Source organism: Leptonychotes weddellii, chromosome 3, assembly GCF_054177405.1.
Source record: "Leptonychotes weddellii isolate Sample4059 chromosome 3, ASM5417740v2, whole genome shotgun sequence".
In the NCBI taxonomy this organism is placed as follows: domain Eukaryota; kingdom Metazoa; phylum Chordata; class Mammalia; order Carnivora; family Phocidae; genus Leptonychotes; species Leptonychotes weddellii.
The window spans coordinates 128,102,765-128,118,339 of NC_138371.1; the positions used below are offsets into that span (position 1 = coordinate 128,102,765).

Here is a 15,575-nt window from a genome sequence, read left to right on the forward strand (position 1 = left end):
GAGCGCCTGGTAATGCATAGATCACTATGTTGTACACCTGGAACTAATACAATATTGTATGTCAACTATACCTAAAAAACCCTACAATCCTCAAATTAAAATTTCCCACGAATCATATGCCAACACTTCCCCTCTGGAGTACTGAAGCAGCTTCAAAGTGACCCTTGAATTCACCAGCCTACTGTCTAGAGCAACGTTGCAGCACCCAAGGCCCTTGTTAGATGTCCAGAGGTGTGTTATTCCCGCCAGAATATTATTTGACTGGGAATACACTGAAAGAAATAAAGGATAAAAAAAAGAAGTTAACAAAAATACAGACTCTAGTTCAAATTTTATTTGCATACAAAAATATATTACGCTGGGAAAAGCATATTACTGCTTCCAACTATATATAATTAATTACAAATATGTTCACAAAAGCACTTTAAATTACGGGAAAGCTAGGTTTTGAGAGAAAAGAGAATATTAGCGTGGATCATCTGTTCTAATACGCTGCAAGCTGGTAAACCAAGTCAGCGTCACTGTCTAAATTGCCCAGAGATGATCTCAAAGGCTGGTGTTAGGACCAGCCTGAGAATGGCCTGGTGGCAGGTGAGCGCTCATCTCTGTCTGCTCTCATTTTACCAGGTCCTTGGAGCTTTCCGAAGCTTCTCCCTTATGATGAAAGGACCCAGAGCTTCTCCTTGTTTCACATGCCTGTAAAGAAGAGATAAATAAGGTTATCCACTCACAGAAGTTTCCAGCGCCTCTGCTTAACCAGATGACACCATCACAGGCATGAAAGCACCAAACCTAACGGCAGGCTCCCCACGTAATCTATGTCTGATTAACTGGTACAACTGGGCAGCCAGCTGCAATTTCCATGAAGTAGGCAGGCTTGTTCCATGGATGGGTCTCATACAAATTGTGCTGTAATTACCATAATCTCTGTCAAAACAGGCCTTGGTCTTCTGATGTGGGATGGCACCGCATGGAAGAGAATGGGCCATAAAATTCTCCAATAAATAGAAAATACACAAGGACTTTCCACCTGATAGTTAGGTCTCAGTGTTGGGAACAGAGTCATTTTTAAATAACCAGCTTTGGATCTCATTTTTCAGGTTTGACCTGGCTGTTTAGCAGAGTATAGCATAAAATATTTCTTAGGGAAAATCAACTCTTTCGTTGAAAACTGAAGGGGCTAGGACAAAATTCTTCTGCTCTGTGATTGCCAAGAGTAGAGTTGCTGAAACTTTTACCCCGAAGCTCTAGCTGATCCTTCTGGCTCTTGCAATCCTTTCCTTTTGAAACACAGTGGGTAGACTGAATCTCAGGGCCCCATCTTCTGGAGGCCCCTCCCCTCCCGACGCTGTAGTTACGGTCTGATATCTTCAGTTCCCCACATTTTCGGTCACACAAAAGGGGTACCATTAGTGCAAATGCCAAATGGTAAACAAGGTAGTGTATACTTAACCCAGGTCTTTCACTAATTGGCGTGGGCCTTTGGTTACAGGGTCTCCCCAGGCCAATTCTTTCTTTTGGGACCCTCTAGAAATCAGACCTCCCCAAGCCCCTGGATCTAACCTGGGAGGACTTCCCTGGCCCATGGGATGGAACCGCCTGGCTTGTTAGCCTGTTGCTTTTGTGGTCAGTTGGCTCATTTCTCCTCTGAAAAGCCTGCCGGGCCATCGTGGTGGTAAAATTCCCATCTTGCTCTAACAACTGCTCTGCATTTCTCAAACAAAATGTCATTGTTTGCTGGTGGCCCGTTCTCACCCTTTGGAAAGACACACGATCTACATGAACGCAAGATTATCCTCAGAATTTCTTTCTGAGCCACTAGGGTTCTGTTTTGGAACCCAAAGAAGCCTGATGATGTAACTTCCTGCCCCTAGGCAAGGTGGTAAATATTATGGCACTTTACCAGCAGTGTTGGTTGGTTTTCTGTTTGATTTTTTTTTTTTTTTTTTTTTAAATACCAGGCATGTACTCACTTGCTAATGTTCTGTCAAGATCAGCAATAAAGTCTTCTAGCTCTTTCGTGTCTCCTAGTTTGGCTGAAAAACAAGAATCGACCTTCAGTTTCCATATCAACGACAGCTCATGCCACCCTTGGTTCCCAGGATTATGTGACCCCATTTCGCATCCCTGCATCTACAGAGACATTATTTTCAAGTGTCCTATACCAATCCTCAGTGTCTGCTCCGGTGTTTCTTACAGTCAATTCAGATACTGATTCTGAAGATTCACCTTAAAGTCTCCTTCTTGTTTTTTCAGTTCATCAGCCCTCCGGCCACCCCCACCCCAACAACCTGGAAGGAGAATCTCCCTTCACTACCTTAAAAGGGCAGGGGGAGTGAGGGGCTAGGGGAGAAGATAAAAGTTTTGATTTTGGGGCGCCAGGGTGGCTCAGACGGTTAAGCATCTGCCTTCAGCTCAGGTCATGATCCCAGGGTCCTGGGATCGAGTCCCGCATCGGGCTCATTGCTCAGTGGGGAGTGTGCTTCTCCCTCTCCCTCTGCCTCTCCCACCCACTTGTGCTGTCTCTCTCTCTCTCTCTCTGGCTCACTCTCCCTAAAATAAATAAATTTTTTTTTTAAATCTTTAAAAAAAAAGTTTTCTAAAAAATAAAGTTTTGATTTTTTGATTATGTAGGATATGAGTTATCTATCAAAAAATATTCGGTAAGCATGGCACTGTGCAGAGCGGACACCCAGAGTCAATTGCCCGCTCTGCCTCACCTCTGACCCGTTCTTGTTTGTGCTATCACCCCAGGGCAACACTGCCGCTCTGAGTCCCTCCAGGATGAAATGTTAACAAAGAGCCACCGTGCTTTGTCAAAATGGTACGGGGAAGGCGACGTGAGGCTTCCGGGTCCGGGACAGCCCCATCCCATCCAGGTGGCCGCACAAGGCAACAGGTCCTTATCTTGCTTTTGTTCCCTCTGTATCCTGAGATATACACGCTTCCCTGTAGAGCTCATCATTCATGCCTTCTCTGAAATGCATTCCTGGATAGTTTTATTAATTAACCCTTGCTGGCTACAAATAGCTCCTTGTTCTTAGCTTTTATTTTTTTTTTTTTTTAAAGATTTTATTTATTTATTTGACAGAGAGAGACACAGTGAGAGAGGGAACACAAGCAGGGGGAGTGGGAGAGGGAAAGGCAGGGTTCCCGCTGAGCAGGGAGCCCGATGCGGGGCTCGATCCCAGGACCCTGGGACGATGACCTGAGCCGAAGGCAGACGCTTAATGACTGAGCCACCCAGGCACCCCTGTTCTTAGCTTTTAAAGTTAATTTGCCACTAGAGCTTTTTCTCTGTCTTTAATTCCTATCTCTGGAGGATCAGGTAGCAAATCTGGGCACGTTTGAAGCCACTTCCTAGACTGCTCTGTCTCTCTGAATTCAATAGCTCCGTTTTACCCACAAGGAGCTGGGCAATGGCAGAGATCCCACTGGCTGGTGCTAACACTGCTCAGTTGAGAGGAGAATTTAAAAATCACTCTTTTGAAAAAGAGGGAAATTCCTCCTTAATGCCAGGAGTGAGAAAAGTAATAGAATCTTCATATTTCTTTCTTAACTGTGTTCCATTTTTATTGCATTCTGCAACTATTTTCAGCAGTATAATGTTTCTTGAGGAAAAAAACTCCTTTTGTTTTCAAAAGGGCACTTGTCCAATATAACAGAACATTCAGCTCTCTAGCTAGAGACACTTGACAAGTTCCAAAAAATAAGAAACTGCTCATGCATCTTTAAAAACTTTTTTTAGGTCTATTAATACCACAGTAGAGCCAGGCTGGGGCTGCTATTTTAAATCATGTTAGATCATTGCTTGTCTCATGAGGATGACCCCATTTAATTGTTAAATTGGTAATCTGAAAGTGTTGGTCAACTAGTTAAGAAAAAAATCCCACTTGGGCGCCTGGGTGGCTCAGTCGTTAAGCGTCTGCCTTCGGCTCAGGTCATGATCCCCGGGTCCTGGGATCGAGCCCCGCATCGGGCTCCCTGCTCAGCGGGAGGCCTGCTTCTCCCTCTCCCACTCCCCCTGCTTGTGTTCCCTCTCTCGCTGTCTCTTTCTCTGTCAAATAAATAAATAAAATCTTTAAAAAAAAAAAAGGAAAGAATCCCACTTTCTGCAAAGCCTAACTGCTGCTGAGTTTTCAATTCTAGAACCAACCAGTCTGGGAGAGAGCACTGTCATTTGGCAGTCTTGATTACACCACGTGAGAGAAAACAGAGGCTGGAGAATATAGGTTTTCTCTCTCCCTGCGAATTTGGATTCTTTTCCCCACCCCCCATTTATCTGATTCATTTTCACACTGATCAGAATCTTGAGAAAGAACAAATTGCACTTCACACTGTCCCGTGTGAGGATGTTAGTTCTATTTGTTTCACACGTTTGGGGAAGATTGGTCAGGGATAAGGGGGATGAGAGGAGAGGCAGAGAGGGGAAGGCAGTAAGGAAGCCAAAAAGCTCCCACCCCAGCTAACGAGCCTACCTTTCCGAGGAGTGCCAGCCGGCGAGAGCAGAGCCGGAGCGGAATCTGTTGGAGAATTCAGTTTCTCATCACTGAAGCTGAAGCTGTTCCTATAGAGTGAATCTGCACCTTTCAGGAAAGAAAAAGTAACTCATTCAAGGTGGTTTTCAGGCCACATCTATTGATAACCAACAGCTCCTCTCCAAAAGGAGCAAAGTTGTAAAGAAAACAGGTTGATTTCCAGATTTTATATTTATGCCCCCGAAATGACTTGAGGCAGGGGAATGTGCCTGTGTGTGTGTGTGTGTGTGTGTGTGTGTGATGCACACCAGGGGCCTTGCTTCTCTAACAAATGGAGAGTGAGATAGGATGCTCATGACCAGATCAGCTTCCTTTGCAACACAGAGGAGCCCACTGTCCAGGTGTCTAACCGACAACCAAGCCAATGCTTGGCTGACTCGGGGTGTTTGGGATTTTAGACCTAAAGAATCCTCTTTCCTAAAAAATGTCCCTTCTGCCCTCTGAATTCCCTGAAATACAAATACAAGGTTTGGTCCCATTAGTTAATAATCCTCCCTCCTGGGAGTGCCTGGGTGGCTCAGTCGGTTAAGCAACTGACTCTTGATTTCAGCTCAGGTCTTGATCTCAGGGTTGTGAGATCGAGCCCCTGTGCCGGGCTCCATGCTCAGCGGGGAGTCCACTTGAATTCTCTCTCTCCCTCCACCCCTCCCCCCTCTTTTTTTCTCTCTCTAAAATAAATAAATACATCTTTTGAAGAAATGTTTAAAAAAGAATAATAATAATCCTCCCTGGCTGCTCAAGAGAGTCTTTGTCATGATTCTCCTGAGAACCTACACTCACTCTAAGGATAAGCTAGAGGGTCAGAGATAAATACTTCTTCTAGAGGTTGTCAATTACAGACACTTTGAGTGATTTTGTGGCTCCCTCTATTGTCATACCCCCAAAGACCAGGGCAAGAGCAAGGCAAGGTCCCAGGAGCAGGACTGCACTGGGAGTCAAGGGAACCAGCTCAGCTACTTAGGGACTCAGGCGCCCTTGAGCAAGACAGTATCTGTGAGCCTCAGCTTAGCCACCAATAAAATGGGAAGGCTTCATAATCCTTCAAGTCCCTTCCAGCTCTTAAGTTCTGAGAGTCTACTTCTCTAGACCCTGCCAAGAAGGAGGAAACCAACCCACGGCCAGCCCAGCCATGTGGCCGTGACACAAGAAGGGAGCTGGTGGCTGAGCTGCACCCACTCAAAGGGCTCAAAGGCAGAGCAGCCAGCCGAAGCAGGATGTGGCCTGTGAGGTCACAAAGTAACAGCCTTCCTGGTTAAAACAAAACACAAAACCAGCCATGGTTGTGGCAGAGATGAGCTCTGGAAAGGCTCTTCAGGTGAGAGAGGGCAGCTGAATCAAGAGGGCCTGGCCAGGACTCTACTCTTCTTTGGGATTCACCACTTCAATCCAGGGACGTCCAACTCAGGAGGAGGCAAAAACATCTTTCTTTGGTCTCCATAACTTAAAGTGAACCTGAATTAAGTTGCAGGTATACTCAGAATATAGATATACTCAGAATAAAAAGGGTTTTCACAACCAGAGGTTTCTCATCCCAAAAGAATTCAGCTTCATCCCTAAAAAGGCTGCTTCAAGTTCTCAGGCACGACACCCAGCTTCCTTTCCTCCCACCCTCCTCTGACCAAGTGGCCCCAGCGCCATCTTGTCTTCCTGACCTACACACTCATCTTGTCCACTCTTCCAAACATGCCCAACCTTCCCGATTTTTTCTCCCTTCAGAGGTCCAGCCCAAGTCACCTAAAAGGACCACAGTCACTTTTCAAGGCTTTGATGATGAACACCTACTAAGATCCAAAATACCAAACCTCATTCTTGTATTTCCCCAAAAATATATTCCTCAGAACACTGGTCCTTTGGAAAGAAGAACCATGTAATCAACTAAGTTTGAGAAACACTGAGCACCCCTCAAGATTCCTCCTGTGTCCTCCCACTTTAAGGTCCCTGAGAAGTCTTATGATAAACCAGCTTGGCCTTATTTCTCAAATTTAACTATGGGACACAATTTTCATGGCAGCAAGTTAATATTTCTCAGGACACTTGCACTCCATGGAACTCAGCGGGGGAAGCCTTTCTGCCTTTGTCAGCTGAGCCTACCTCTAGAGCAGTCTGGATTTTCTCAAGGGAAAGCCTTTCCCTTACATACAAGAAAGTGGTCACATCTGCTGCAGACCTACAGCAGAGCATTACTGTTTGTCACCCCATAATAGGGAGGAGAACTTCCACAAATAGAACCTGAGAAACTTGTAGGGAAAAGATGAGGTAAGACTTAGAGGCAGGGAAACCAGAGGGAGGCCGACCTCGTGCCCAGACCCCTGAGCCAGAAGGAAGGAATATGAGGCATTTGGCACATAATCTTGGTTCTGAAGGACACTAGAGAGCATCGCCCCCATCCCTGGCCCAGAGTGCCCAGCCCAGAGACTTGCCGGCCCAGACTTCAGTGGCCCCACCTCTGGTCTCTATCTCCCAAAAGCAGTCAGTCCTTGAGATCCAGTTTTGCCATCACACCTCCCTCCACCCTGCCCTGCACTACCAGCCCTTGCCTTGACTTTGGACTTCATCTCTCTTCTGCTCCAGCTCAACAATTTTCCAGCCACATATACTCATCCTTTGGAGGAGGCAGGGGCGGGGGTGGGGGAGACACGCACACACAATTTGTTTTTCCTCACAGACAAGTAGACTAATGTCATTGAGTTTTCAGGGAAGAAATGATGTCAACATGGAAAAGGCTATTGCAAAATGAGGACTCAGGAAAAACCCTGGGTCACTCAGGTGGTTTTGAAACTCTGTAGAGAATGAGTCATAGGACCAGGACATTGCCACAGTGGACCTCTTGGCCTTTAAAACCTGGTGTGAAAATGCCTTTTTGATCCAAGTATTTTCCTCAAACTTAGAAAATATATAGACAAACCGGCTGTTACTTGCCTAATAAATTTGGCTGCAAACCAAACTTAAAATAATCAGAAGTTTCTCTTACGGCTAATGAACTCATGCTACTCCCCCAGTGAGGGAGGGAGAGAAAAAAATACTAGGTTACAGTATCTATATATAAACACACACACACAGGCATGTCAACATAGCAAGTGCTCCCTTCCCCATTTCCCCTCTCCCCTTACACCTCCCCAACCACACACACACACACACACACACACACGTCACACCGGCACATTGCCACACCTCGATTCCTCTCTCTCTCCATGAGTTTCAGCGCACAATCTGAGCCAGACCTGACTCCAGGCTCCAAAATATTCAACCATCAACAGGAAATGAAACCCCAGCATCCTTGAGCCAAACCTGTCCCCAGTTTAGTTCCACCCTGTGGTAATACTGTACACACGTCATTCATGAAGAAAGCAACTTCCAGAAGCCCAAAGCTACTAGGAAGCCCAGCAGAAGCTGCCACAGTAGAGACGTTCAGGATGGGAGGCTGTGACAGCCGTGTGACCCTGTGAAAATCACTTCATCTCTGAGCCTCAGTTTCCTCTGCAGCAGAAGGGGAATAGTAACGAGGCACTCCATGTATGATTCCTATGGTTTTCATGATTTTATTCTAAAGTTCCTGGCGAAATGGAGGATGACATGTCCAGGAGAGGAGAGGTCGCCACAGAGAATAGTAACCATCAAGATTCTGGGGCCAGGCTTCCTCCACTCCCTCAGAGAGTAGCAAAACTCTTAATTAAGAGAAGCTTATCTTCGGAGGCACCTGAGAAGAAACCTCCCTAAAACAAGCCACCAACACAGGAGGAGCCCAAGCTCTAGACCTCGCTTCCTTTCATCCAATAAGATTTCACTCCACGGACTTTTATTAAGCACCCTCCGTGAAGATCTCATGGAAGGCATTGTGGTAGATGAGAAGGTAAGGAAAGTTTGACTTCCTGTTCTTTTCACTCCTCTGGAACTCTATCCCTTGCAAAACAACGGCCAGTCAGTCTGATAAAATGACAGCAACGTGTTGCTGGCTGATAGCGTTTTAATGTATGACCGTCCCGCCCCAATATCAGGTGCTGTTATTAACAGGGGTTCCAGGGGCACATACGGTGATGATTTGGGGAACCTTGGCAGGTGATAAGACTAGATATTTCAGGGCTCCACAGCATCTACTTCAATCAGCTCTAAAGCCCCATCTCATGAGCATCTCAAAGCCCCATCAGAAATGTCCTTGGCAAGTCAACTTGGCGAGCCGAAGCCAGGAACCTCGAGCTCAGGGACCAAGTTTTCTAAGACACCAGCTCAAGAAATGTCAGCATATTCAATATACAAACATCCAACTTTAGTGCTCACCCACACAGCTTGAGAAACTCAGCTGTAAAAACAGAAGCTTGTTTGAAAGGTAGTTGTGCTTTTTTGAGCTTGGGGGTGGGGAGAAAGGTAATTTAGGGTTAGCGCCGACATGTGCTACTCCAGAGGGAAGGAAAGCCACAGACGGTAAACCTTGCCCAGAGCTCCTGTAAATATAGAACAATCCCACACGTTGAAGACAAGCAAACTATAGTAATTAACTGGGAAAAAGAAAGCCTTGGATCTGTTTCCCTTTTGCCACAGGGAATGGGCGGGGGGGGGGGCGTGCGGGGGCGGGGCGTGAATCTCCTTTCAAGACTATCACCCCAGCTTCCCTTCTGGCACTGCTCGGCCGTTCTCGACACCTCTCCAGGTCTCCGTCAGAGTGAGCCCCGCCCCCCACCTGGAACCCCTACCACCATGCCAGGGCACCCTGGGGGCTCTGAACTTGGCATTCTCTCCTGGCTTGAACAAGTTCAGATTCCAGTCTCTGGAGTTCCTATGCCAGATCAGCCAATACGCTACCTGTCATGCTGGCACCCAGGTCCAGCAGGTGCGCAAGCTGGAAGACTCTAGGCAAAGACAGACAAATTTTCTGGTCTTGCAAATGCTAAAGAAGCCAGTTCCTCTTTCCCTAAAACGGCTCTACAATATCACAACATCCCTCGCATACACAGGAGCCTTCGGATCCTTCCCGTTAAGTAGCAAAACACTCGCACCCCCCACCCCCCCACTTCAAAGGAAAAAGGTGTGCGAAACCCCAACACAGCAAAGAGAGAAGTTCCTACCACCTTTTTTAAAGTTCAAGTTAATATTATAAACTTTGCATAAAATCATTCGGTGGAAACAAATTAACACATTGGTTAAAACTTTGTAATCATGAGTTAAAATTTCTTTAAGCGTATTTGAGGAATCATGGTGTGCATTTACAGTTTTGAAAATACTGAAAAACAGTATATATATTTTTTTTAATTAAGTTCAAACCAAAGAAGTTTACAACCTCTGGAGCACCTCTAAGGATCAAGGTTGAACAACACTGCCCTGGCTCCTAATTACACTGCCCTTTTACTGCCGACGTTAAAACAGCTCCCACCAAAGTGTCTGAGATGACATGTTGGACCCAAGTCTAGGGGAAGGAACAAGCCTGTTTTGATCAACCCCCATCTGAATTCCACCCATCATGTGGCGTTATCTTGCAATTTTCATTTTGGTTCTCTTCACATCTCTGGAGGACCCCCTGTAAGTGGGAACAGGGAGTATTTCTTTTTAAATGCACATTCTTCTATCTAAGTAATTTGCTTCTTTGGATGGAAGGAATGTTTATGTTTCTTCTTTGGATGCAAGCAACCCTAATTTTTTTATTTTAGTGGGAAGGGGTAGGGGCAGAGGGAGAGGGAGAGAGAGGATCTTAAGCAGGCTCCGTGCTCGGCACAGAGCCCCACACACGGAGCCCAATCTCACGACCCTGAGATCATGACCTGAGCTAAAATCGAGTCCGACGCTTAACAGACTGAGCCACCCAGGCGCCCCCAAGGAAGGGTTCTTCAAAAAACAGAATTGCTGCTTTGAGCAATCTTGTAAGGTGGCTGTACATTTTCTGAGTGATAGAGCAGTAGGTGGAAGGCAGAGTGAGAATTAAGGTACTACTGGTTCATAGCTCATATGTAACATTTCCATGCAAGACACTGGCTCAAATGTATCTGATCTATGTAATAGAGCCTGGCGTATGCATTTTAATGTTTTCTTGAAAGCATGAAACAGAGCAAATTTTTTCTTCCTAATCATGAGCTTATGGCTGTTTTGACTAGCACTACTAAATAGCATCCTTTCAATTTCACAGCTAGAGAAACTGAGGCCCACCTATTGCCCAGGACTCTGACAGAACTCAGTCTGGACCCCACTGACCCGGCCAGATGACCACTGCCTTGAAGAGACACCCTCAGACACAACCACTATTGATTGTGATTCGGGTCCAACGGGACTTCAAGTCTATTCCTGAGAACCTGGTTCCCATTCCAGCTAACCATCCATGGTGACAAGAGCAAGGTCTTAAGAGAGGGCCCCCGTGGTTCTGCTCTCTTATCAGAAAAATGGAGATAATAGTGCCTATCTTATAGGACTGTGGTAGAGGTCCTATGAGATAACACATTTAAAGCACAGCGAAGAGATCACTACTAGTAAGAGCTAATAAATAATAACAATAATCCTAGTAAGGGCTTGGTAAAAGTGAGCTGCTCTTGTTATCATTATCCTGGTAGGTCTCCCTTTTGGTGGCCTAAATCTCAGTAGGATCCACCTCTTTCAAACATTCTCTTCCTCAGAAAAGCACTGAACAGACAAATATGTCTAATAAATGTTTGTGCTCAGTTCTTGGTGGCAGTTAAGTTAAGCACACTATGCTTCCTCAAGAAATTACTATTTGGATACACGCTGCTTCTGCCAACACTATTTCTAACCAGTCTTATGGGGGACAAACTACACATTTATAAGGAAGACTACTGTCATCTGAGTCTTCTTTATACCATCCCCATTACTCCTCTAGCCACCAAACTAAGGGTCCGCGTAACAATTAACAACAAAAGCAGAAAGCAAAACACACACACACACACACACACACACACACGCCACCCCCCCAAGAGAAACTATAGAATATTCCAAATATCTCCCCCCAAATCATTAAGAATGTGTTTCTGAGTGCCTTCTCGTTGAGGCCCCTGAAAACAGATCTCCAATCTGAAATCCTACCCCGAGGGAACTGCAATCACCCATATGATGGGCCAGCTCAGACCATAGTCTAGCCAACTGTGGCTGTGGTTTAGAAAGGAGTTGTTCTTTGCAATAGCACAGCACTGGACAGACTGTCCCGGCTTTCTTTCCGGTGGGGGAGAGAACTGGTACTTGATGAATAACTTGCTCCATGCCCCAGCAGAAGGAGACATATTTAAGCTTGGCCACAGATATTGAGACAAATCTAAAAAGTTTTTATATTTCCCTTTGAAATTGCAAATAAGCGGTCCAGTCATTACCCATAAAGTCCAAAAATACAAAACAGAAAATTAACAGCACACTATTCCATTCCTGTTCACCTCAAAAGCTGCAATTAAATCTAACCCTTGGGCAGGGCTGCCAAGGAAAGTCAAGAGGGACCTCAGGTTTCTGACTCAAACCCTGGACAGGGTGACGAGTGCCTTTATTCATTTTCAGGAGGACAGCTCATGTTGAGGTCTGGGACTGCATCTTTTCCCAGAAACAAAGAAGAGCTTCAGATTTCCAAAAAAGAGAATCACAAGAAGAGGTCATTGTGTCATCGCTTTCACTTCCAGAGTCAAGGGCAGCAAAGGGAGTGACATTCATGCTGGTAACCCATCCAGGCAATGAAGTCTCAAGAATAACTCAGAAAAGTTCACTTTGAAAAATAGTAAGTCATCCAGAATTTGAAAACCAACAATCACATAATATTGAAAAGTCACCAAATTTGCTGTTTGACACCTAAACAGATGTCTATAATCCTTACAGACCATTTGATCCTCGAAAAAAACTGCCTCACTCCTTGCAAGGTTGTTTAAGACAAAGAGACCCAGGGGTAGTCAGTCTCCGTTATGAGAAAAGCGGCCAGGAGGCACCTCTATTTCCATCTGCTCTCTGGCTCCCTCTCCAGCCTGAGCGGGGGTGGGGGGCGGTGTGGAAGCCAGCAGTCCCGGTGGTGGGACCTGCCTGAAGAAACAGGGGCCCTTTCTAAAACACTTGAATTCCACTGCGCCAGAGTCTTTGAAAACTGCACGCAGTGCAGCAGAAAGTCTGGGAGCTCAGAGCCAGAAGAAAATGCAAGAAGTTATTTCAAAAATCCCAAGAACAGCAGCTTATGAAACCTTTCCTGGTGTCACAAATTTTTCAGCATTGTGCCCTCCCATGTCTCCCTCCACCCCCATTCCTGTGGCACTTGCCCCACACACTCTGAAAAAATGACTGCAGAGAGAGAGAAAAGGGCAGGGGACGGGAGGAGAGGTAACTGTGGGAAAGCCTGGCTTAGGTCCCAGGAGTCCCGTCTGGCTGGGTCAAGGCAAGCTGCTGAAACCCCCCCTGCCTTCTGGAGACCTGCAGGCGGCAGGTAGACCAGCTGGCCCTCCCAAGAGCCTCTGAGCTACAGCCCCGGGGGTCTTGTCCCCGCCGCGGGCGTCCTAGGACGGCTCGGTGCCTTGGGCTCACTTCGCTGGGCCCCACCCCTCGGTTTACAGATCAGCACACTGAGACCCGAGTCCCCAGTGCTCCTTACTGGGAGTTCCCAGTAACTTTCCCCGTTGGGGCCACACTTACTCTCCGAGTCGCTGAAGCCGCTGCTGTCGCTCACGCTAGCGCTGCTCCGCCGCTTCATGCGCTCCAGGTGCTCCTCGTAGTGGAAGTGGCGCTCGTGGAAGGGCGACGCGAAGTCGGCCAGCACCGCGTCAAACTCGCACAGCGCATCCGTCAGGTCCCCGGCGGCCGCCGAGTCCAGGGCCGGGGCTGGGGACGGGGATGGCGGGCTCAGGTGCCGGGGCGGGGCGGCCATCGCGTCCCGGGGCCAGGAGGGGCCGCCACCATCCCCGAGGATAGCTAACATTCACGGCGCGCGTGCCGAGTGACGGCCACGCTGTCGCTGCCCGTTACTTATCTTTGCATACTCTCAACCAGCCCCTGAAGCGGTTCTATTATCCGGCCCATTTCAGAGACACGGAAACTGAGCCTCCGCCGTGTGAGGGTGCCGACCAAAGGTCACCCAGCTAATCGACGCAGCGGAACACTTTCCCACGCGCTCTCGGGTACTCGTCCCCACGCTCGTCCCCCCGGGGGCGCGTGCGAACGGGTGGCGGTGGGAAGATTGGGTCGGGACGCGCCCGTTAAGTATCCCCAGCCCGGCGCGGGGAGGACGCCCGAACCCGCCAGGGGCAGGGTCCGGCGGGTAAGGGGACGCCCCGGGACCCCCTTTCTTCTGAAGGGCCAGGGCTTTAAGGGTCCCGCACTCACCTGCCGCCGCGGCGGCCGCGGGGCTGCTCTGCGCGGCGGGCGGCTTCATGGGCGGGCTCGGCCCCGCGCGCACGGCGGAGAGTCCTGCGGGGTGCTGAGCCTGGGGACGGTGCAGCCGCTCGCGCCGAGGCCGGAGCTGCGCGGCGCCCGCTCTGCCGCCCGCGCTCCCGCCCTGCCGGTCTCGCTCGCCTGGCTGCGCTCGCGCCGCGTTGCCTCCTGCACGGTGCGCACGCCCGCTCTTTCTCCCGCCGCCGCCACCCTCCAGCCCCGCGGTCTTATAGCCGCGGGCGGAGGCGGGCCCGGGCGGGGCCGGCGGGTGTGCGCCAGCCAAGGCGCCGGGGACGCCCCTGTCCCTCGGGCACCGCCCCCGCCACGCGCCCGCCGCGGAACCGCAATGACTGTGAGTTGCCGGAGCCCGGGTTACAGCCCCAAATATTTACTCGCCACTTCGCCCGCGCGCCCTGACAACCCGACTCGCTGAAGTGTCTCTGTCGCCAGCAGAGCCCCAAAGAGTTTACGATTGGGCTGGAGCTCCCCCGCGCTTCCTGCCGCGTGCCCTTTACCTCCTCCAGCCTTAGTTTCCTCATCTGTGACGTGGACGTGCTGAGCCTCTAGGGTTTGCTGCGAAGCATAAAGTAGCCCTGGGAGGCCCAGACGGGTGTCACACACGCAGAGGGAGGCTCCCGCGTCCCCACCGCATTTCCCCAGGGGACTTACGGATTGTGGCAAACGGAGTGGAGAGGGTAGAGGATGAGAGGGACAGAACTCGTGGAGTCCACGCGGTTACAAGCCTTAACTGTTCCCATCCGAGAGCCCGGAATTTGACTCTGTCCTGGGCTTTCTTGCCAGGGGGTCTTGCGTGACTTTATTCCGGAGGGGTTTTTGTCAGGGAAAGAAATTACTGCGTAGATGCGGTGCATACCCAGCGCCTTTCAGTGTCCGCACCAATGGGCAACCCTGCCCAGCCGTCTCGCGAGGGACCCAGTCATGGTCCAGAATGACTCTCCTTGCACTGCCCCAGGAGGCAGCCACTAGCCACAGGTGGCTATGCAAATGTAAGGCAACTAAAATAGAATATAATGAAAACCTCAAGTCCCTCAGGCTCACCAGACACATATTAAGCCCTCAACGACCACCATCGCAGAAAGTTCTATTGGACAAGGCTGCCAGGGTCTCTGACCCACAAAACTGGCCTGGGAGGGAAGAGAGGCACCTTACCCTGGTTATCAAGAGCCTCCTGGGTCAGGTTCTGGCATGCACCATTTCCAGCCCATACAGCGATCCTGACAGGTGGAATTACTGCTAGTTTCACAGGTGAGGAAACTGAGGCACCAGAGATTAAGTAGGTTGCCAGTCCAGTTCCAGTGATGGAAAGGCAGGTCTGTTTGGTTTCAGAGCCACTTTGGGCTTCACCACACCCTCCCTTCCTCCACCTGTAAGGTGAAGAACTGTAAGGCTCCAAGTAGGAAAGCAGATCACCCAGGTTCTTGAAGGGACAAGGCAAAGCATCTTTCATTTTATTTCTTTTTCTTATTTTCCCCACCTCCTTTTTTTTTTTTAAGATTTTATTTATTTATTAGAGAGAGAGAGAGAGAGAGCACAAGCAGGGGGAGTGGCAGGCCGACGGAGAGAGAGAAGCAGGCTGCACCCTAAGCAGGGCTCAATCCCGGAACCCTGGGATCATGAAGGCAACTGACTGAGCCACCCAGGCACCCTTCCCACCTCCCTTTTAAATTCTTTTTTTTCCTCTCCTTTCCTTCCTCA

The 15,575-nt window shown here is 48.8% G+C and overlaps 1 protein-coding gene across 1 annotated transcript; it reads right to left on the bottom strand.

The window, feature by feature from the left end:
• Nucleotides 1-314: 314 nt before the first annotated feature.
• On the bottom strand, nt 315-14,029 carry RGCC (regulator of cell cycle). The gene is made up of 5 exons (XM_006741216.3): nt 13,812-14,029; nt 13,125-13,310; nt 4,479-4,586; nt 1,974-2,036; nt 315-696 (listed from the first exon to the last, which is right to left on the bottom strand). Exons 1-5 carry the CDS (start codon nt 13,858-13,860, stop codon nt 689-691), a joined length of 414 nt encoding a protein of 137 aa, XP_006741279.1. The 5' UTR covers nt 13,861-14,029; the 3' UTR covers nt 315-688.
• Nucleotides 14,030-15,575: the final 1,546 nt, after the last annotated feature.

Coding starts and splice junctions, on each gene's coding strand:
- RGCC (XM_006741216.3), bottom strand. CDS start 13,860: ATGAAGCCGCCCGCCGCGCAGAGCAGCCCCGCGGCCGCCGCGGCGGCA. Junction 13,311..13,811: donor CGCGGCCGCCGCGGCGGCAG/GTGAGTGCGGGA, acceptor CCCCGTCCCCAG/CCCCGGCCCTGGACTCGGCG. Junction 4,587..13,124: donor CGGCTTCAGCGACTCGGAGA/GTAAGTGTGGCC, acceptor CTTTCCTGAAAG/GTGCAGATTCACTCTATAGG.